We start from the raw sequence: 21982 nt of genomic DNA on the forward strand, positions 1-21982 counted from the left end.
TATTAATAACCTTCCAGTTACAAACCCTACTCCCTTGAGGTAAGTATTAATTTTATTCATTGTATTTCTAATGCATCGGAGAGCCAAAGGCATCTGGCCAGATTCCAAAAGGATTTAAACTACTGAAATTTCCTGAAGTTTTAAAAGGAAAAATAAATAAATAAAAGGCCACTCAAAAACAGCACAGGAAACATAAAATCTACTGTTCCAGAGCGGATCATTCTCTTACATTATTAAGCCTTAGAAATACATAAAAGGGGACTGTCTTTCCCTGGAGTAAAAAGACATTATTATGGGAATCAGAGGGATGCGGTGGCTCAGTGGGTTAGGACGCTGAGCTTGTCGATCAGAAGGTCGGCAGTTTGGCGGGTCGAATCCCGAGTGCCGCGTAGCAGAGTGAGCGCCTGTTACTCATCCCAGCTTCTGCCAACCTAGAAGTTCGAAAGCACGTAAAAATGCAAGTAGAAAAATAGAGACCACTACGGTGGGAAGGTAACAGCCTTCCGTGTGCCTTTGGCGTCTACTCATGCTGTCCACATGACCATGGAGACGTCCTCGGACAAGCGCTGGCTCTTCGGCTTTGAAACGGAGATGAGCACCGGCCCCTAGAGTCGGAAACGACTAGCACGCATGTGCGGGGGAACCTTTACCTTTACCTTTAAGTTTTGCAAAAAAAAAAAACAACGCCTAACATTTAGCAGCTTGTGTCATTGCACCAAGAGCTCTCATTTCGACAACTGCACTTAGACATATATACCTCTTCATAGTGCTTTACAGCCCTCTCTAAGTGGTTTAAAGAGTCAGCATTTTGCCCCCAACAATTTGGGTCCTCATTTTACCAACCTCGAAAGGATGGAAGGCTGAATCAAACTTGAGCCGGTCAGGTTCAAAAGAATCGAACTCCTGGCAGTGTGAGTGGAGTTAGCCTGCAGTACTGCTTTCTAACCACTGTGCCACCATGACTCTTTATGATAGTTGCAGTCTCCTGGATTTATTTATGATAGTTGCAGTCTCCTGAGCTCATGAATTTCCCAGCTGGCTTCCGACAAGCAAAATGAAAGAAGGGAGCTGGATTAGCTTAACAACAGCATGATTTACTTAACAGAATAACAGAGTAAGAAAGAACCTTGGAAGTCTTCTAGTCAAATCCCCTGCTCAACCAGGAGACCATATACCAGTGACGGCGGACCTTTCAGAGACTGAGTGCCCAAACTGCAACCCAAACCCCACTTATGTATTGTCGGGTGCCGGGTGGGTGTGGCCCATTGGGTGGATGTGGCCAATTGGGTGGGCGTGGCTATGGTGGTAACGGCAGACTGGGTGGGACTAAAATGTTCAATCAATCAATTCCAACTTTGCGAGACCTTTCTTTTAACCGCGAGAAGTTGAAATTGATTGATTGATTGAACCTTTTTTTTTTGCACACGGCGGCGGAGGCCTAAAGCAAAAAGGTTTTATAAAGCCCAGCTGAAGGCCTAGGACTGGGGCAACAGCACGCATGCCCACAGAGAGGGCTCTGCGTGCCATCTGTGGCATGCGTGCCATAGGCTCACCACCACGGCCATATACTATTTCAGTTAAATAGCTGCCAATCTCTCCTTAAGAACTTCCAGTGATGGAGCACCCACAGCTTCTGGAGGCAAGCTGTTCCACTGAGAAATTGTTCTGCCTGAAAAGTTCTCAACTGCAACTGCAGTGATTCCACTTAACAACCATGGCAAAAATGGTCATGAAATCAGGTGCAACTCACTTAACACCCCCCCCTTCCTTAGCAACAGAAATTCTGATTCCAATTATGGTCATAAGTTGAGGACTATCTATAGTCTGTCTTCATCCTTTAAACTGGCCTATTGACCTCAAGTATAGCAGAATCTGTCAAATGACAACCAGTTAACTTTTACAGGTGGAAGAAGGGAAAGGACTCTGCCTTTCTCTTGGCTTTAAGCTGCAAAGTATCTTGGGAGAATCCTGTATGCTATGAGGTTAGTAATAGTAATAATAATAATAACAATAATAATAATGTTGGAAGGGACCTTGGAGGTTGTTGTGTACTGTTGTGAACTGAGAATTGGGCTGCAGCTTGCAGCAATTTATAGCCTGGCCCCTAGGTGGCAGCCAATAGATTTAAAGTAACCCATTGCCGCCTAGGGGCAGCCAATAGCAGCATTGGAGACCTGGAGTCTGGGTTGCTGGAGAGCCGTGGTCTTACACTTGACCCCAATACATAACAGAGGTCATCTAGTGCAACCCCCTGCTCAGGCAGGAAACCCTATACCATTTCAGACAAATGGCTGTCCAGTTGCATGTTTGTAAGATGGAAGACTCCAAAGTCATTGCCTTTTGCAGACGCAAGAGCTGCTTGATAGGAAAAATGTGAGTCATGTAGATCAAATTAGCATCCTAGCTTGTATGTAGATTTGAGAAATGGAAATTGAATATGTTGATCTCAAAAAGGCAAACCAAAACAATTTCTCCCTATTCTCTATGGAGCACATGTAGCAGAAAGGACATTCTACCAATATTTGACTTTCTTGATGGAATTAATATTTGAAACAGGATGTCAGTCATGATATATCTATTGAAAATTACCATGTGTTTTAAGATAAATCTGATTGGAAACATTAAATATATATGCATTTATGCTTAGATGCTTATATTGAATTATGTTTTAAATACTTATCCTAGTGAAGCTGTTAGTGATTTTTTCTTGTTCCCCAGCATGTTATGATTTTCTATAGGTTTTGGATATATTGACATGGTAATTAACTTAATCACCTCCATGCATACAGAATAAAATAATTTGGATGGGGGGATAGGATTTATGGAAACCTCTTATTTGTTTGCAAAAATAAATCTCCTGGTTGCTGTTTTTTCTGTTATTCAGTGTGCATGTGCTAATGCTTAGACTGCCAAAGTGGCAGACCATATGATTACAGTAAGACTATGCATTCTTCAAAAATGATCAGAAGAGTTTCTTCAGAATGCAAAGGGTGTGAATGCAGTACCTCTTCAAAGCGGGTGCTTTTTTCAAGCTTCCACAAAAAAACACACGGATGTGTTGATATATGCACATATTAATAGCTACAGATACTTTAAACAAGTGCTTGTGTAAGGCTTCTGCAGATAACAGAGGAAATAATCTGAACAATTTTCAAAGCATGCACCACTCTACTGATATTGACTGTAAATTGGGAGGGACCAATAAACCTGAAAAATGGTTACAGCTTCTGTAATGTATAGCAGAGTCTATGCTACCTTCAGAGCCTTTTAGTACCAAGAATTGGAAAATGCCAACAGGAAGTTTACATTTGCCTAACTTGCTTGGGGTTTTCCCCAAGACACTTAACTGATCACTGGCAATGCTAGGTTAGATGGGGCTTGTTTGATTTAGCAGAATCTTCTCATTTTCTTCTTCCTCTTTTGTCCTTTCACACAGTTATTGCATATAGACATGCTAAAAAAAATTGCCCTAATAAAGTGAATTCCAGTTTCATCTATCTCTGTGCTATTCAAAAGTCAGTGAGTTAGAAGCAGCCGCCAAAATCTTCCTTGAAAAGAAACCCTTGTTTTACAGCATTGCAGAGAAAATACAAACGTTTGCACAAGGTCAGTTGAAAGGCGAAGGAGGATTTTTACAAACCACAATGCCTAGATTTATATAAATCCATAATTATGTTTATGGCATAGTACATTAGGTGAATACGCTCAAAATATGTGGCTTTTAGCATTATCACAGATAGGCAGTTTGGGCTTTCCAGATATTTGGTATTGCATGGGGCAAGCTGATTGAGATTAATGAGAATTGGAGTCCCTGGACAGCCAAGAAAACAAACCAATGGATCAATGGACAAATCAGTCCATAGTTGTTACTCCAGGCACACATAAGCAGGCTACTTCAGAAGAGCCAACTCTCCGGAAAATGGTCCGATGCTGGGAAAGGTAGAAGGAAAGAGGTCGGCCAGTAGCAAAGTGCAGAGGGGGCGCTGCTGGAAAAACTGAAGGACCACGTTAAATACATACAGTCATGAAAAGGTCTATCTTTAGAGTCTCCAATTGATGGTAGACCTATCCATTTATGGCATATACTGCAAAGACCCATCTGTATAATGATGGGAAAAGTGGATGGAAAGAATAGGACGACCAGCAGCAAGGTGGAGGCGCTCAATGGGAACACCTTTGAAAGACTGAAGGATCACCTTGGGGAAAGATGGTCTTGGAGTAGTCCTCCAAGGTCCCTTCCAGCTCTATTCTGTTCTGTTCTGTTCTATCCACGTGCTTGCTAAGAGTCAACAATTATTTGATGGCATATTATCCATCTACTCCAGGGGTCTTCAAACTTGGCCCTTTTATGACTTGTGGACTTCAACTCCCAGAATTCCTCAGCCAGGCACGCCTGCTGGGGAATTCTGGGAGTTGAAGTCCACAAGTCATAAAAGGGCCAAGTTTGAAGACACTTGATCTACTCCATCCATCTACTCCATCCATTCATCCGGAAGGAGACAGATCGCGTCCGAGGCTGCATTGATTTCTCTCTCTCCTCTGAAAACAATGCCAAATAACCATGGAAATGTAAGCGATGCGAGAGATGGAGACTCCATTGCCACAACTCTGCCCGGCCTCTGCAAAAATAAATACAAAAAAGTCCGGCTGAAAAGGGATCAAGTTAGGCGGCTGACCGAGCTTGGAATGTTGGGAAATGTAGTCTCCGGAGCTCACGCTGGGGAGGTAGCCTAGACAACCGCCGGTAAACAAGATGGCGGCGCCTGTCTGAAGCCTCCGAAGGGGTCGGTGAGTGCACGCTGGGAGCGGGCGCGCTCCCTCCCCCGCCCCGTATATTCCCACCTGAAAAGGTTGCCTCATTCCGGCGAAGGACCTCCAGAAAAATCCCCGGTGCCCCCCAAAACTAGCAGGGCACGTTGGTTCTCCTCCTAGCGAGGCGGTTTCCCCTGAGCTCGGTGGGGCTGCAGTAGGGGAGAGGCTGCAGTTGGTGGGGCCTCCCCCCCCTTGGTCCTGCAGGTCACCAGTTGCACCCCAAGCCTGTTTTGCAAGGAAGGGTTGGCTTCACACCATGTGTAAACCTGGATGATCAAAATTGGGTGGACTGTTTGTTTATTTGTTTGATTTTTATAGCTTCCCCCCTCATTTTTACAGGTAGTCCTCGATGTATAACAATTCATTTAGTGACTGCTCAAAGTTACAATGGCACTGAAAAAAAAGTGACTTATGACCGTTTTTCACACTTACGACTGTTGCAAGCATCCCTATGGACACGTGATCAAAATTCAGATACTGGGCAACTGACTCATATTTATGATGGTTGCAGTGTCCTGGGGTTATGTGATCATCTTTTGTGACCTTCTGACAAGCAAAATCAACGGGGAAGCCAGATTCATTTAACAGCTAGGTTACTAACTTAACAACTGCAGTGGTTCATTTAACTACTGTGACAAGAAATGTTGTAAAATGGGGCAAAATTCACTTAGCAAATGTTTTGCTTAGCAACAAAAATTTTGGGCTCAACTGTGGTCGTACGTTGAGGATTACCTGTACCTTACTCTAGGCAGCTGCTCCAGTTCGACCAACAAGGGCAAAGAAAGTAGCTAAACTTAAATATTTACATGTTTATGAATGAAATACTTATTACTCTTAAAGAGGGTAAATGTATATCCAAAAAGTATTTCCTCTATTCTGCTGTAGTTCTTCATAATGAGCCTCTTCTTTTTGGAGTTGCCTTTGAAATGAACCTTCCTCTCTCTATCATGCACCAAGAATTAATGTCTAAAATCCCAACAGCAACTGCATGTGCACTTAGCCTTGCACTGTCTGAATTTTGGCTCACATTAAATGTGACCTAGTATCAATTTATAAATCACACTAAATCAAATTTCACACTATTTGAACTTGCACTATAATCATGACCTGCCTGTAAATGAAATATATAAAATAAATTATCATTATTATAATTATTCATACAACCAGGAAATGGGCTGATGCCCTGGGTCACAGGCTTGGGCATGAAACCAAGTTTTCAAGACCATGTGAAAGGGCAACAGGGATAGGGCCAATTTAATGGGGGGGGGGGGGGGAAGAGATGGTGATATTCCATTGGTCCATGGCAGAAAAGCGTCGCCTTTAGGCCTTGGCAGCTGACTCCTTAGCTAAAGGTACCCAGTTGCTGGGCTTTCTCAAGGTAGTCTGTTCTCATAAAACATAACCTTGACTTTACAAGGTTCAGACCATGGCTGGGTCCCTGGAAGCATGTGCTGAAGCTTAAATTCCCCCATGTCTTTCTCATCTAGCCTAAGAAATTGTCTGAATCCAGCCACGGCGTCCCCCTGGTCTTAATAGGGAGCTTCACCTCAGGATAAGGATTTTGAATAAGGCTGATCTGGCCTTCTCCTCTGGGAGCTCTTTAGAGAGGTGTTGGATCATGGGAGCCTGTGGAAGTTGAGGTCCCACCTTTGGCACGTGCAAGGATGGGGAGCGTTGTATTCAGCTGCAGTCCCATGCGAGAGTAAGTCATAATGTCTTCAAGAAAGACCATGCAGCTTGCTTAAGTTTGGTGCTGAGCGGATAATTTAACTTCTGAATGTGTGGATGGATTGCACTGTAATTTATTTCTTATGTGAACTGAAATGGCCTTCCACATTCCAATATTCTCCAAATGTGTTGGAATTCAACATCCATCATTCACAGCCAACATAGTCAATAATGATCTAAGGCAGGGGTAGGCAGCCTTGGCTCTTTTATGACAGCCAGCTCAGGAATTCTGGGAGTTGAAGTCCACAAGTCATAAAAGAGCCAAGGTTGCCTACCCCTGATCTAAAGGATGATGGGAGCTGTAGGAGCTGCCAAACTAGCAAAAGCAGGAATCAAGTCTACCGCTCAGTGGGCTGATACTGCTTCAAACAGAATATTGCTCATGTTTTTCTTCTGCAGGGACAATTATACTTCAGGACTGCCTGGCACTACTGTTAATTCCTTTGCATTCCAGTGTGTATTCATGTGTTGTAATCATGAGAATCGTTCCCCTGAGGATATTTTTGCTGTTTTGAGCAAATGGAGTATAATGTTACACGATGGTCTCCGAAAGTAAAACATTTTAACTTCTTTTCTCCACCTAGGAATTAAAACTGTGTTCAAGAAAAAAAATGTCATCTCCTTTCTCTTCTCTCAGCAAGATTCGTAGAATGCCACTTCAGTTGCAGCCAACACAGTAAGTGAGGGCTTATTGGAGGAAACCGTCTACATCTGTGGTAGAAAAAAAATCCCATATTTTGGCTTCCAATATCACAACAATCTCTCTTTTGAATGAATAAAATGGCCCTTAAGCTTATTCCAGTGGTGAGAGCATTACAAAGGAGAGATCATTAAATGTTTCTAATACACTTAGTTTTATTCAGTTTTACCACAGTTTGCAAGTTATTAGCCATGACGTTTTATATCTCTGTTTCTTCCTATTTTAATGTTACGTATTCATACAGGAAATCCTAAACTCTTGTTTGAATTATGTGTATGCTCTAACTTTTTTTTTTAAAAAAGAACTAAAACATTCCAAAGAATAATTTGTATGGCAAATGTGATATACAGTATTTGACAGGATAATTTGAATGAATTTCTTCTATTTTTTTAAAAAAAATGTTTTTCCTATTTGTTTCTGGTTTTTAGGAAAAAGGCAGTACCACGCCAGATAAATATCCAGAATGGTAAATTAACAAAGATTCCTTTTATTTTAAATACTGCTTGTAAACATTGTAAGCTACTCTTATAGTTTTAATGATCCATAGGAATATTTTCACACCCCATAAAAATTCATAAAAATTGCTTGTGTTTAAATACCATATTGTTAATGTTACATATTTCTATAAAGATTTTAAAAATAGACTAGCAAACAAACTATGCTATGAAAATAATCTTTGGGGGGTATATAGGAAATATGCAACTAAGAAAGTTCTGCTTGATCTGACCGGTTGATTTGATCTGATTGTCGATTACAGCCATATAGATGACAATTAGCAAGAGGGGAAAAATGATAGATTCAATTAATCAATACGGTTTTATGTGTTACACAGTTAATGTTGTTTTAGTGTATTACCCAGTTGTCCTGGAAAATAAAAATCAGTCTTCCACTGTGTTACATCGTTCAGTGTGGAGAAATGATACAATTGACACCATGTGGCAATGGATATTTCTTTCTAAACAGTGGGGTCCTTGGTACTTTCTGAGCTTGATTGTCTTCTTGCAGACGTTTCGTTACCCAACGAAATAACATCATCAGGGCTAGAAGAGTGTGGGGTTTGCTCGCTCTCTAAACAAGCAGGATAAAGAGAATGCCCTAGGCTTGCTCTTGATAATAGTTTATCCTTTGATTCACAGAAGATGAAGCTGCTATGATGGATGAAATTCTAGGGCCAGGAGCTCAAATTCCAGTCCAAATTAATTTGCCTTCTTGCTCAAATGGAGCTACAGCACAATCAACCATGCATGGTATGAGTCCAAGAATTGGACATAGAATTACATAACTGTACTGGATAATGCTAAGCATTTACATTTAGTCACAGAGTCTCACTTTGCAATGGATAAGAGTAAACTTTAAATCATAATTCACTGTCTAGTTTAAATAGCTGACTCAGAGTTAATGAGTCCTGTGTTCTTATGCTAAGAATACTTTGTGGTTCCTTATAGATTTGGACCAGAATTTGGATTCCTAAAAACCTCAGTTTGGGGTATATTAAAAAAAACACAATAAACAGCCCCTCTTCCCCAACTCAGATTGCTTCTCCTCATGAAAAGTGAACATACAGTACAGGCAACATAGCAAGTCTTCTGGAAGTATTGCCCCATTTTTGAACAATACAAACTGCCCTTAAACCGATTGTTAGTATGAAGGTTCACCTCCAATTGCCCTCACATTCTGCTGATTTTGCATCTTCAGGGAATGCTCCGACTGATATGGAGTTGATGACTTCTATGATGCAAAAGATTGCTTCTTTGGAGCAGAAAGTCAGGAGCCAAGCACAAGCTATCCAAGAGAAGGTGACAACACAACCAGTGCAGGAATTGCCCTTCAACTATTCGTAACAGTTCAGACTGGAAACGGTTGAAATTTTGTTAAGATTTCACTTACCATTTTGTTATTTTTAATTTTTTATGCTATTTTAAAAAAAATCTCATTAGGCGTATACCGGATAAACAGCAAAATTAAGTAGAATCATAATTACAATAAAAATAGTATAAAACAAGTAATATATTAAGATCAAAACAACACATTGGAAGAGACCAGACAGTAATAAATGTAGAGAGTTTGGCACAAGATATGCAATAAAAAAAACTTGTGTGCTAAAAGGGCATTACTCTATAGATGCTGTTACATTGGTATGTTTGGGGTTAATACTCAGAAACGTTTCCTTTGACAAAGCACTCAGGGAAGATTGCAGTCTTAAAACCTGAATAGATATACTTGAAAAGAAGTACAGGTAGTTCCTTGACTTATGACTAATTGGGACCAGAAATTTGGTTTTATGTTGTTATGGTTATAGGTTGAGGCACTACATTTTCTGATTTTGTTTGCAGTAGTTATTAAGCAAACAAGGTGATTGTTAAATGAATGGGGGGAGGGTTGTTAAACAAATATGGGGGTTGTTAAACAAGTCAGGCAGTTGTTAAGCAAAGCCATTCTTTGAATGGGCATTTTTCCCCATAAACGGGCAAAAAACATCATGAATCAGTCACATTACCATGGAATGCCATACCTGGTTTGAAAGCTTCTGTAGAAGAGCAGGCAGGACAAGGGGGTAGAGATAAAACATGTCATTAGCTTAGAATCTTTATGTATCCACAAACGCTCCAAGTCCGGCCTCCCCTTGAATTTCTTTGACCCTTATTGAGCACCAATTTAGTGTGGGCCATTAGTTGACTAGAGTCTTGTGTGTAGGCTTGAACAAATCTTCTGCGCTGCAACTTAATGTATGGTTCTGATCCTTTGTGCTGTCAGAGGGAATAGAAATAGTCAAGGATAGGAGAATTTTTCCAATGTCGATAATGAAGTTGAAAACATAAGGGGACTATTGTGCTTTCCAAGTTTCAGAAAATTGTCTGGCTGTATATCTACAATAATGAAGTTGAGTTTGTATTAATAGAAAATGCAACTTGCTCTGGCTTTTTTCTTTTGGGCTGGCAGAATCAGAAGATCAGAGAACTTGAGGAGCAGATCAAAACCCTTCAGAAGAGAACAGGTAACATATCGGAGTACCCTTCCTTTTGTTTTAGTCCTCAACAGCAGGCAATGAGAATGCCTTGGTAAAGATGGGAAATGCGAAACAAAAGACCATATTTCATCCTTAGCATTAATAGAGAGATAAAATCTATCTTTGCAGACTTTGCAGACTATTAAGATCTGAAACTGATGAAATGTGGAAAAATAATATGAAAGATATATATATATCCCAAAGTAAAATTTGTTTGATTTTCTGTTCTGAATCAGTACATTTATTGATAGGAGAGCTCCCCTTTTTTGTGGTTTTTCTTTTTCGTTTGGTATAGTTTGATATTTTTTTAAAAAAAAAGAAAAAGAAAAAGGAACTCCAAATTCTTTTTCTTCTCTCCCTATAGAAAAAAGTCAAACTTCATCAAGGACAAACCGAGTTGAGGAACTGGAAATGTTATGCCTTCAGCTGCAACGTCAGGTTTGGGAAATGGAGGTTAGCTACTTAATGGAAAGAAATAAAATTTTTTCCTTTTTTCTCTAGGTATCTGAGCTTTTTCATGCATTCAAGGAAAACTGACAGTTGTTGAACTGGAAAACTACAGTTTGTCTATTGCAAGCAATAGTGGAAAGGAGATGGGAAACACACACACACACACAGCTACCACCCTTTATGCTTTATAGTAGCTCTAGGCAGTAGACTTTGCATCTGCAGAGGTGGCTTTGTATCAGGACTTTCTTCCCAAACATTTTAAAATGTATTAAAATTCCAAGTTTCTGTTCCATCGAGGCCTGCTTTGCAAAATTCATCCCTCTAGTTATAATGGCCTTAGTTGACCTGCTAATGAGTAATTTTAAATTTTAACAATCTTCGTTTTACTATTCCATCTTGGAATGTACATATTTTGTCATTGCAGATAAAGATTAATATACCAATTAATAAATACTATCAATTTTCTTGCCATCCCCTCTACATTTTCTATTCATTTTCCCATATAGCGATTTCTGAATGACTATGGATTGATCTGGGTTGGAGAAGACCCAGATTCTTTGAGGGATCTGGAGTCCCTAGAAGAAGAAGAGAGTCCAACATCAAGGACTTTCCGGAAACCAGGTTAGCTGGAAGGAATGACTGTCTTTTTTTAAGAAGCATAAAAATATATTTCATCTTTTATTTTAGTCTCATTTTCTTCTCCCCTTTCTCTATTGCTTTTTATGAATAATGAAAGATATATTATCAGTTTCTTGGAAGAGGAAATAGTCTTTTTTTCTTTGCAAAAGTTTATAAAATAGCTATGTATTTTGATCACTTCTCCCTGTCAATATTCATTATTTAATCCTGCTGATATGTCTATGAAGATTCTTAATCATCCAGATTATTGGTTGTCCCAAAGGTGTTTTCAAAAAGCAACTGGACTTTCTTGGGGTTTTTTCCTGAAGACATTTCACTTCTCATTCAAGAAGCTTCTTCAGTTCTGACTGAATGTTGTCCCCACCATTCAGTCAGAACTGAAGAAGCTTCTTGGATGAGAAGTGAAACACCTTCAAGGAAAACAAAAACCAAGAAAGTCCAGTTGCTTTTTGAAAAGCACCTTTCGGACAATCCTGCTGATAGACCTGTGGTAACAAATAATAAGATTTTCAGGTGGGTCTTGGAAGAAAGCTTTTATTGACTGCTCCTATCGAAGCCGATTTGTTTTATATACTAGGAAACAAAAATTGCCCTTTTTAGTCCTCGGGAAATTGTTCCACTCATTCTTCTATTCAGATGAGTTTGAAAATTCTATCAAATTCCTGAATATTAAATATTTTATTTTTGATGTTTATAATTCAATTGAATGTTGTGATTATTTTAATTATAGAATTTTAATTATATTACAGATCCTTTGGAGGAGGCTTTGCAGTGAGAATTACTGTAAAAATTTAAAAGATATTTTTAAAACATATCTTAGTATTTAGACTGTACTATATATCTCTCCCTAGCCAGGGGCGGGGGGGGGGAATCACTATACCTGTAGCATGTGATGAGAAACCTATTAGATAAAACAATGCCTTTGTTATAGAAATGCAGATAATAAAATTCCATTTATTTGCCATTGGGATTGGAACGGTTGCATTGGAATGTTGATTTTGCTTTAGCAACGATGCAGTTCCAATACTGAGCTTGCACTAAAACTCAAAGCTAAATATCACGGGCTGGATGATGGTTTCTCCTTGCCTTCCCACAGTCATTTCTCCTTTCATATAGGTGAAGCCACCATGTCTGAAACCCCAATCAATTTTGATTTGATTTTAAAAAATCTGAAAGATTTGAATGTGCTGGCTGGAGAAGGTATATCCCAAATCAAACACACTACAGGTGGAGCTCGGTTGAAGCCCTTGGATTCAGTTCCGATCACCTTCTATCAGAACGGGATTGTCATGTTCAATGGACCTTTCCGGTCATATGAAGATCCTTCCACACAGGTAGGGATCAAGCTTCGAAGAAATGAAATTGTTGACTAGCAGCTAATCTGAGATTAGCCGATAGCATTAGCACTGATGATGTGATGTAATCTGGGTAGTAAAACGTCTGCAAGAAAACAACCAGGCTTACAGAGCACCAAGCTTATAGACCTCTCATTTCAACCCTGAGCTACAAATATTCTCTTTTATTGGAATCTGAGAGTTACTACTACCTATATGTATAGATTAAGCCTTTTGTGACAGTAACATTCTCCCACAACCATTGCCAAGCCCCTCCCCTTCTTTATACTGTGGCAGAGAATGGCAAGAATCTTATCTTTTAGCGGATCATTGGACATTTTGATCATTGCATTTGAAAAGAGTAATAAGATAAGAAGCCACAACAATGCAACATGTAGTTGTCAAACTGATGTGGAACCGCACTTATTCCATGTTGGGCAAAGACATACATCTCTGAAAGTTTGGCCTTGGCATAAGCAGTTCCCAACATAAATAGTGAATGGTATGTAATTTTAGGTTTCCCAGAAACAAGAGTTCTGTAATGTTGTTGTGGTTGATGATGATGACCATGCTTGAAAAAGAAAGCAAATAAGAATACGGAACTTGGCAGGGCAAACCTGAAACAAAAAGGAAGCACTGGAGACTCAAAATAGCAGCACAGAAGGGGAAATGGGAGAATAAGATAGGGAGAACTTATTGAGAAGAATATTGAATTAGCAACTATCCAGTTAGAGAAAAGAAAGAAGAAGGATCCCATCTCAAGTGGATTGGGTAACAGAAATATTACAGAAATTAACAGAACAGTATAACAGAGTTGGAAGGGACCTCGAAGGTCTTCCAGTCCAACCCCCTGCTCAAGCAGGAGATCCTAAACATTTTCAGACAAATTCTGTCCAGTCTCTTCTTAAAAGCCACCAGTGGTGGAGCATCCACAACTTTTGGAGGCAAGTCGTTCAACTGATCAATTGTTCTAACTGTTAGGAAATTTCTCTTTAGTTCTATGTTGCTTCTCTCCCTGAGAAGTTTCAGTCCTTTGCTTCTTGTCCTGCCTTCAGTTACTTTGGATAATAATGATAATAATGATAATGATAATGATAATAATGATAATAATAATAATAATAATAATAATAATAATAATAATAATAATAATAATAATAATAATAATAATAATAATGATGATGATGATGATGATGATGATGTTGGAAGGGACCTTGGAGGTCATCTTGTCCAACCCCCTGCTCAGGCAGGAAACCCTATACCATTTCAGACAAATGGCTGTCCAGTCTCTTCTTAAAAACTTCCAGTGTTGGAGCATTGACAGCTTCTGGAGGCAGGTTGTTCCACCGGTTAATTGTTCTAACTGTCAGGAAGTTTGTCCGTAGTTCTAGGTTGCCTCTCCCTTTGGTTAGTTTCCATCCATTGCTTCCTGTCCTGCCGTCAGGTGCTTTGGAGAATAGCTTGAGTCCCTCCTCTTTGTGGCAGCCCCTGAGATATTGGAAGACTGCTATCCTGTCCCCCCTCGTCCTTCTCTTCATTAAACTAGACACACCCAATTCCAGCAACTGTTCCTTATATGTTTTAGCCTCCAGTCCCCTAATCATCTTTGTTGCTCTTCTCTGTACTCTTTCTAGAGTCTCAACATCTTTTTTACATCGTGGTGAACAAAACTGGATGCAGTATTCCAAGTGTGGCCTTACCAAGGCATTGTAAAGTGGTATTAATACTTCACGTGATCTTGATTCTATAGGTTGACCCTTTCTTCTTTGTGGCAGCCCCTCAAATATTGGAACACTGCTATCATGTCACCCTTATTTTTTATTTTCACTAGACTAACCATACACAATTTCTGCAACCGTTCTTCATATGTTTTAGTCTCCAGACCCTTAATTATCTTAGTTGCTCTTCTCTGCACTTCATTTAAACCAGAAGCATGCCAAAATACTTGCTTGGGAAATTCCAGGAAAGTTTTTGGATTAGAAGCTATCATGATGATGATCTACGTGTTATTCATATAGCTGTGTCTGACTCTTGGTGATTCTGTGGGCCAGGTGTCTCCACCTCTTCCGATCTTGCACTACTTTTTTGAATTGTTCTGGGCTGTGGCTGGTATCAGCCTGATGGTGAGAAGCTTTTCAAGATTGATGTTAATCCTTGGAGAAACAGGAGCTGCAGGGATTCCATTCTTCATTGTGGCTAGAATAACAGAATCCTGATAGCTCATCAGTTTCTCTTTGCCCCATCCCATAGAAAATCAAAGCAAGCTCATTTTAAGGTCCTTTCCAACACTTTCCATCTTTTTGGAACTGAGAAATCTCTTCTTCTTCCTTAACGGTTCACCGTTCCCATCTGAAAGGCAGAGCTATATTCTTTTACAGCTAGCAAGCTGAGCCTGGCTCTGTAGTAACATAGGCTGTATGAATGCATCACTAATCATGAAAGAGACCTGCTGCTGGGTACTGATTTTAAAAAGGTAATGTGTGGGGAAAGCACCTTTCCCTTCCACCTGTGGCTTAGCTCCCACAGTCTTTCTCTCTCTCTGTCCAGAGACTTTTGGAAATGAGGATTGTAGTATTGGGATGTTGAATCTGGCTGAGAGCAAAGCAGGCTTTGTTTGTCTTGGGAAGAACTTAAATTGCAAAATGAAAAATTGCAGAAAACAAGGGTTTTATCACTTCTCATCTGTTTGCTCCTTTCAACAGGAGAGTTTCATATTTAAACAGCATATTGACTCTCATTCTGAAAGGGAGGTGGGGGAAGTGAAAACGAAGTGTAAGGGGCCCTTTGTCTCATGGCCAAGCCATTTGGCTTCCCCTTTTAGACGAGCACAAGAATCTATATGTTGCTTCTATAGCATTTCAAGGTCACTTGTCGCACATCTCCCATGAATGGAAGCCACTTCTTGTTTCAGCCCGTTGCAGTTCTCTATCCACAATAATCAAGCTGTCTGGGGCCTTTGCCACATGCAAATCCTAGAACTTGGTGTGACCTTTAAAAAGTCTCCACAGAAAGATATTGCAACCTCTACCAATTGCTTCTTTCATTTATTTAATTTATTAGTATCCCATTTTTATTATTTTTTTACAAACAACTCAAGGCGATAAACATATCCAACACATCTTACTCCTCCTCTTTTCCCCACAACAACAGCCCTGTGAGGTGGGTTGGGCTGAGAGAGTGTGACTGGCCCAAGTCACCCAGCTGGCTTTCATGGCCAAGGCAGGACCTGAACTCACAGTCTCCTGGCTTCTCATGTCTTAACCCAGGGCTCTTCAAACTTGGCAACTTTAAGACTTGTGGACTTCAACTCCCAGAATTCCTCAGCCAGCCCGCTGGCTGAGGAATAAGTCCACAAGTCTTAAAGTTGCCAAGTTTGAAGAGCCCTGCCTTAACCACTAGATCAAATTGACTCTCATATTTTGTTGCCTTATGGCAGGGGTGTCAAATTGCTGGCCTGCGGGCCGGATGCATCATAGCAAAACCGCACCCACCCCATTGCCGGCAATGGCAAAAAAGTCGCAATATGTCGCGACACATCATGTGACATTGCGAGTTTGACACCCCTGCCTTACAGTAAATAAGTCAGACAACTATTGGCTGAGAATTGTAGTTGTTTGCTGCACTACTCCATTTTATATCTGCCTAGATTTGACATTTTTATATGGAGAAAATATATTTAGTGCCCCTAGTCCTTTTATCCTATGTTCACCAATTAACAGAGACACTTGCATCCATATCCTGTTGATACTCAAAATCTTAAAAAAAAATATCAAGATGGGGCAGGAGTTTCCTTTGTATTCAGATTTTCTTTCAGAAAGATTTGTTCTGTATGCTTAGTTTTTAAAATTATCATTTCTACCCATTTACATGGAACAGCTGCTAGGCTGATTGGCCTAAGTTTTCCTGGATTTCCACTTAATTGCTTTCTAAAAGTGATGTGACACTGGCCTCTGGCACTGATCCTGATCTGAATGAAAAGTGATGATATTTGCTAGGAGGTCAGAAATTTCTCAAATGAGTTATTTACGACCCCTTAGGTGGATGCCATCAAGACCCAGTGATTTGTCTTTGAATACCTCCTAGAAAAGATTTTTTTGATGCCCCAATTTGCTTCAGTTGTTCCAACTTCCATTCTGAGAAAGTCAGCACAAACTCACTGTCATCTAGTCTCCTTTTTCCATTACAGAACACATGAAAAAATCATTTCAACTTCTCTGCAATCTCTGTACCTTTCATATCTTTGTTGTCTAAAAGGCCCCTGTGCGATTTTCTGCTTTGAACATAAAGTTTTTGCATTCTTTATTATCATTTTATGACATTTCTGCTAGACTCTGTGTTCTTCTTCATTCTCCTCATTAGGATAATCTTCCCATTTCTTGAAGGGATGGGATGATATCGGTCCTTGCCAGATTGTAACCTGTTCTATAATTCTATATATGCAGGGATGGTGGTTATGGTTTCATATTTAAATTCTGCGATTAACATTTCACTATTAGAATAACTGAGAGCCAGTTGGATGCAGTGGTTAAGGCACTAAGCTAGAAACTGGAGTTCTAGTTTCACTTTAGGCGTGAAACCAGTTAAGTGACTTCAGGCCAATTCATTTATTATTTATTATTATTTATTATTTTCATTATTTATTATTAGACTTCTGTGCTGCCCATCTCACCGAGGTGGCTCTAGGCATCTCACAATCGTGCAATTAAAAGACCATATAAAACATTAAAACAATAAATAAGAACCACACAGTTAAAAAATTCAAATAAAATTCGATTAACCACTATGGAAAGGAAGGGAGCATAGAGTAGAATTTTTTTAAAAAAAATTGAGAAAAGGCAAGTGTAATTGGATTGTAGGAATGTATATGAATGAAGCCTTTGGTTTCTTAGTGTAATAATCTCTTACCTGATCAACAAACCTCAACAGAATAACCAGTCAAGAAACCTGAAGAGATTAATTACAGTTCGGGGGTAGGCAACCTTGGCTCTTTTATGACTCGTGGACTTCAACTCCCAGAATTCCTCAGCCAGCTGTGCTGGCTGAGGAATTCTGGGAGTTGAAGTCCACGAGTCATAAAAGAGCCAAGGTTGCCTATCCCTGGTCTAGACAGTTGATGAAATAGTGTCTCCCAAACCGGTCCCTCTCCAGCCCTCCTTTTTATGGAATTATTTTACTCTTGGCCTCGTCTGTGCTCTTTATTGGTTGGTGTCATTGCTGGGCTTGTTAGGTTTCCGCCCTTGATGTGCAGTTTTTACCAGGTCGTCAGTAACCTAGTCTAATTTCAGACTGGGTGACTCATTGGTCTTCACACATCCAAGTCTGCGTTTCTTAGATTGCTTGGTTTGCTGTTTTTCCCCGGAGAGTCCCTATCTGCCATTGCTACTAAATTCAGATGGAGTCCATAAATTTTCCCACAGAAAATGTTGACCCATTTAATTTCTTTCTTTTTTTAATGGTGGGGGAACAGTAAATATTTTCTTAAAATATTTTTAAGAATATTTAAAACCCCAATAAAAGGGGAATACATAAATGGAAATAGGCAAGGTGCCAACAGGCAAATAATTGAGTTTTTCTCCCTTGTGGTTGCTTTGTCACTATGGGGGAAATCCAGTGCTTTTTTTGTAAAAGAAAAAGGTGCCAGAACTCACACATGTCATACAACCCACCTTGCCTACCCTACAAGGTTCCATCCAAAAAAGGTGCCGGAACTCCGTTCTGAGCGTTCTATGAGGAAAAAAAGCCCTGGGGAAATCTAATGAGTTGACTGTGCTTGTGGTTTCAGCGTTGCCTGCAAGATATCCTGGATGGCTTTTTCCCTTCTGAGCTGCAAAGGCGTTACCCCAATGGTGTCCCATTCCAGGTATATCTTTATAGCTTCCTGTTTTTGAATTTTTGTTTTCTTATACTGCCTACAAAATGATACTCTAATTCAATTTAAGATCTTGACCGCGTGGTTTTATGATAATGGATCCATACAAACAACACAGCTTCTATGAGGTTTGTTGAAATGTCACTGACTTATGGATGGAATACTTTTCTGGTCAAGTTATTGTACCTAATTTCTCTTTCATTCAAACAACAGACAACTGGTTTTTATTGGCTTTTTTTAAAAAAAAAATATCAGTCCGTTTGAGGAACTGAGAATGTTTGTTGCATCAGAAACTGGAACAATTTTTCTCTTAAAACCTTTAGAACAGTTTAATCGTCATTTCTGCTTTAAAGTAACTCTATTAATGCTAGGGTTTTTTTCTTTTCCTTCTTAGTTTGCTTTTATTTAAGGTTCCTTTTTTTAAAACTCCTGTTTTATTATAAAAATAAAGATTATAAAATTTAAAAACTACTAGTGGTAGCAGTTTCCACTAATGAAAGGATTTTCAATAGGTAAAACAATGTTTAAGAATACCACTAGTATTCAAATTCTATCGGAAAAATTAGTTTATATTTTCATTATGTGGCTCAAAGAAGCCACATGGAAAAAACCATGATATTCACTGTTTTTTATTTAGCACATTGACTCTCAAAAAAAACAAACATCTTTACCAGAGCAATTAACAATAAAAATCAGAATGTAATTTTTTAAAATAAAAAACCGAAAGCAATAAATAAAAATACAGTTTAACTGGAGATTATTAGGATAGTTTCTTTAGAAAGAATGAAAAAAGGTAAACCACAAGTTGGAACAGAAAAAGTTAAACAGCAAATAGATTTTTTAAAAAATTTAGAAGAAACAAGTGCAGCTGAATTGCAGGAATCTGTATAAATTAAGCCTTCAGTTTCTTAGTGTAATAAATCTCCGGAGTTCCTGATGATCTCTCATCCCAAATTATCTAGGTTTACCACTGCTTGGTGTTTTGTTTTTTTTTAAGATTGGTGAAGATTGGCAAAGTGCTACTGTCTAGCTAGACATTTGCCAATTTAATAAAGCAAGCAGCATGAAATGTAATTTCCTTGTTTTATAATGACAATTATCACAAGGTAGATACAAATACAATTTTATTTATTGGAATCAAATCCAAAATAAAAGTAAAATGACATTGGTATACCAAAAGTACAAAAAGTAATGTTATTAACAGCTATGCTGCCCCTCTTGTTCCCTGGTGGAGTCTGAAAACAGGCTAGTCTCATTTTGTGACCACATTGCTTAGTGACAGCAATTCTGGTAGTCCCTTAAGAAAGGATTGCATTGGTTGTGACCTTTTCTGACCACCACTTCCAATTTCTTGCCGGCTTCCCCAATGACTTGTTTCGTGGAAAGCCAATGGGGAAGGTTGCAAATCATGATCATGGCATGTTGCGACAGTGAAAAGTCCGGGCCGGTTGCCAAGTGCTCCATTTGCAATCACTGGCCAGCCCTCCAGCCGTCCCACACAAACCAGACAGGAAACATGGCAAAACTAATTTTACCTTATTGTAAAGCTACATGAGCAAAATCTTGCAAGTCCAAAGGCCCAAACTTGCCTCCATTTTTAACTCCTTGATTCGTCACTGCAGGTTTTTCCTAAATTTCTTTCTCCGTCAAGTGGCTGCGGGTTCCTGCCCCTCTTGTCTAATTGTTTCCTAGGCAGCATATCCTTCTCTCTTTCCCCAAGGTCACTCTTACTTTCCACTACAGATGCTGCAACAGCCAGAACATTGCAGACTGGTCTCAGTGCCACCAGTTCAGAACTGTGGCAAGTCCACAGAGCCTTGGAAAGTCCTGGAGTTTTACTTTTATTGGAAAAGCTTATTCTACTGTATATGGGCAGGCCCTCAACCTTTTGGGCACCAGGGACCAGTTCCATGGAGAAAGGTTTTTCTGTCGACCGGAGGGAGCATGGTTTCACATGTTGCCTGCATCCCAAGGATGGGGCTTCACTTCTTTGCGTGGATCGGTGTCTGGCATGCTGCAGACCGGTGCCGGTGCATGGACCAGGGGGGTTGGGGACCCCTGTTCTCTATAATCAACAGCTCTATGTGAGCAGAGCCGGGAGCTTTTGAGTTTCTTTTCACTTTAGGGATTTTATTTTTTATACTGTGTTCAGTCTGTGTTAGATTTTACTCTACAAAATTTGTGTATCCCATCTCCAAAGGGTGGGAAACGATCCTGCCCATTTTGTTCACGGCAGATTCTGGTATCCCAGAGAAAGCAGCTTTGGAGGGGCTTCATGTGGTCCTGAAACTCTAGGTACCCCATCCTGCCTTCAACTAAGAAATGCGTATCTTACACAAATTAGTGCAGGTTCGAGTCCCACCAGGCTCAAGGTTGACTCAGCCTTCCATCCTTCCGAGGTAGGTAAAATGAGGACCCAGATTGTTGGGGGCAATAAGCTGACTTTGTAATAATGCCGCTTGGGGGGGGGGCGAAAGCCCTAATAAGCAGGCATATACATAGAATGAAGGCTATTGCTAAGCACATTGATTTGTGCTTCTTAGATTGTAAGCCGCCCTGAGTCTTCAGAGAAGAGCGGGATATAAATGGGATTAAAAAAAAAAGGAGGATTGGAGATCTGAATAATGTCCTAGAAAGCGTGTCTTATTTAACAAATCTACCCCTCCCTGCCTCTTGAAAGAGATATATAATAATAATAATAAACCTTTATTGTCAAAGTACAACATGTGTACATTGAGATTAGCTGAGCCTCCCCCCCCCCGTGCTCTCTCCCCCCAACACACAGTGACAACAAACCCTCCATCCTACTACACCATGTGAACCAACTACACACACCGGCCTCCCAAGTCAATTCTGCATAACTTCACAGAGATTATGTCCCATTTAAAAGCCTAACAGCCCACTGATAAAAGCTATTTTTCAGCCTGTTGGTACGGCTGGCTATACTCCTGTATCTCCTACCGGATGGTTAGGAGAGTAAAGAGAAAGAGAATGAAAGAGACATGAAAGAGACAAAACAATTTAGACAGTAAGCAAGTTTCAAGGGAGGGAGGAAAAATTGTAAGGCCATTTACTGACGCCTGGAATTTATTTCTGAACTTCCTTGCCCATGTTATCAGATAGAACATAGCTAGAATAAATAGAACACACTATTTTACTGATCCTTAAGAGATAAGCCTCATTTAGGTAGGGTATTTGCTTCACACGCAAGGGTGGGGGAATTTTATTACATTTTAAAACTTTCATTGTTTAAAGATGCATGGGAAAGTCTTGCAGAAAAAAAAGAGAAATGTGGGCCACTGTTTCTAAAACCAGCCCGTGTGCAAATTGGGCTGAGGAAAACACCTGCTTCTTTAGCAGTTGAGGGTTGGGGTGTGGGCCCGAAAAGTGAATGCTTGGTTAGTTCTAGAGAGGAAACAGACAGGGGGAAACAGAAAGGGGCAAAG

At 39.9% G+C, this 21982-nt stretch overlaps 1 protein-coding gene across 1 annotated transcript in view; it reads left to right on the forward strand.

Moving 5' to 3' along the window:
* UBXN11 (UBX domain protein 11) overlaps nucleotides 1-21982 on the forward strand; it is a 31611-nt gene that overhangs the window by 2887 nt on the left and 6742 nt on the right. The window contains exons 3-11 of the mRNA XM_081335042.1: nucleotides 7125-7216; nucleotides 7669-7706; nucleotides 8377-8487; nucleotides 8936-9036; nucleotides 10181-10235; nucleotides 10612-10700; nucleotides 11204-11318; nucleotides 12453-12670; nucleotides 18450-18527. Coding sequence (XP_081191168.1) covers nucleotides 7152-7216; nucleotides 7669-7706; nucleotides 8377-8487; nucleotides 8936-9036; nucleotides 10181-10235; nucleotides 10612-10700; nucleotides 11204-11318; nucleotides 12453-12670; nucleotides 18450-18527 — 870 coding nt within the window. The 5' untranslated portion in view covers nucleotides 7125-7151. The remainder of the gene's footprint in view (nucleotides 1-7124; nucleotides 7217-7668; nucleotides 7707-8376; nucleotides 8488-8935; nucleotides 9037-10180; nucleotides 10236-10611; nucleotides 10701-11203; nucleotides 11319-12452; nucleotides 12671-18449; nucleotides 18528-21982) is intronic.

Source organism: Vipera berus, assembly GCF_964194415.1.
Source record: "Vipera berus genome assembly, chromosome: 9".
Taxonomy (NCBI): Eukaryota; Metazoa; Chordata; class Lepidosauria; order Squamata; family Viperidae; genus Vipera; species Vipera berus.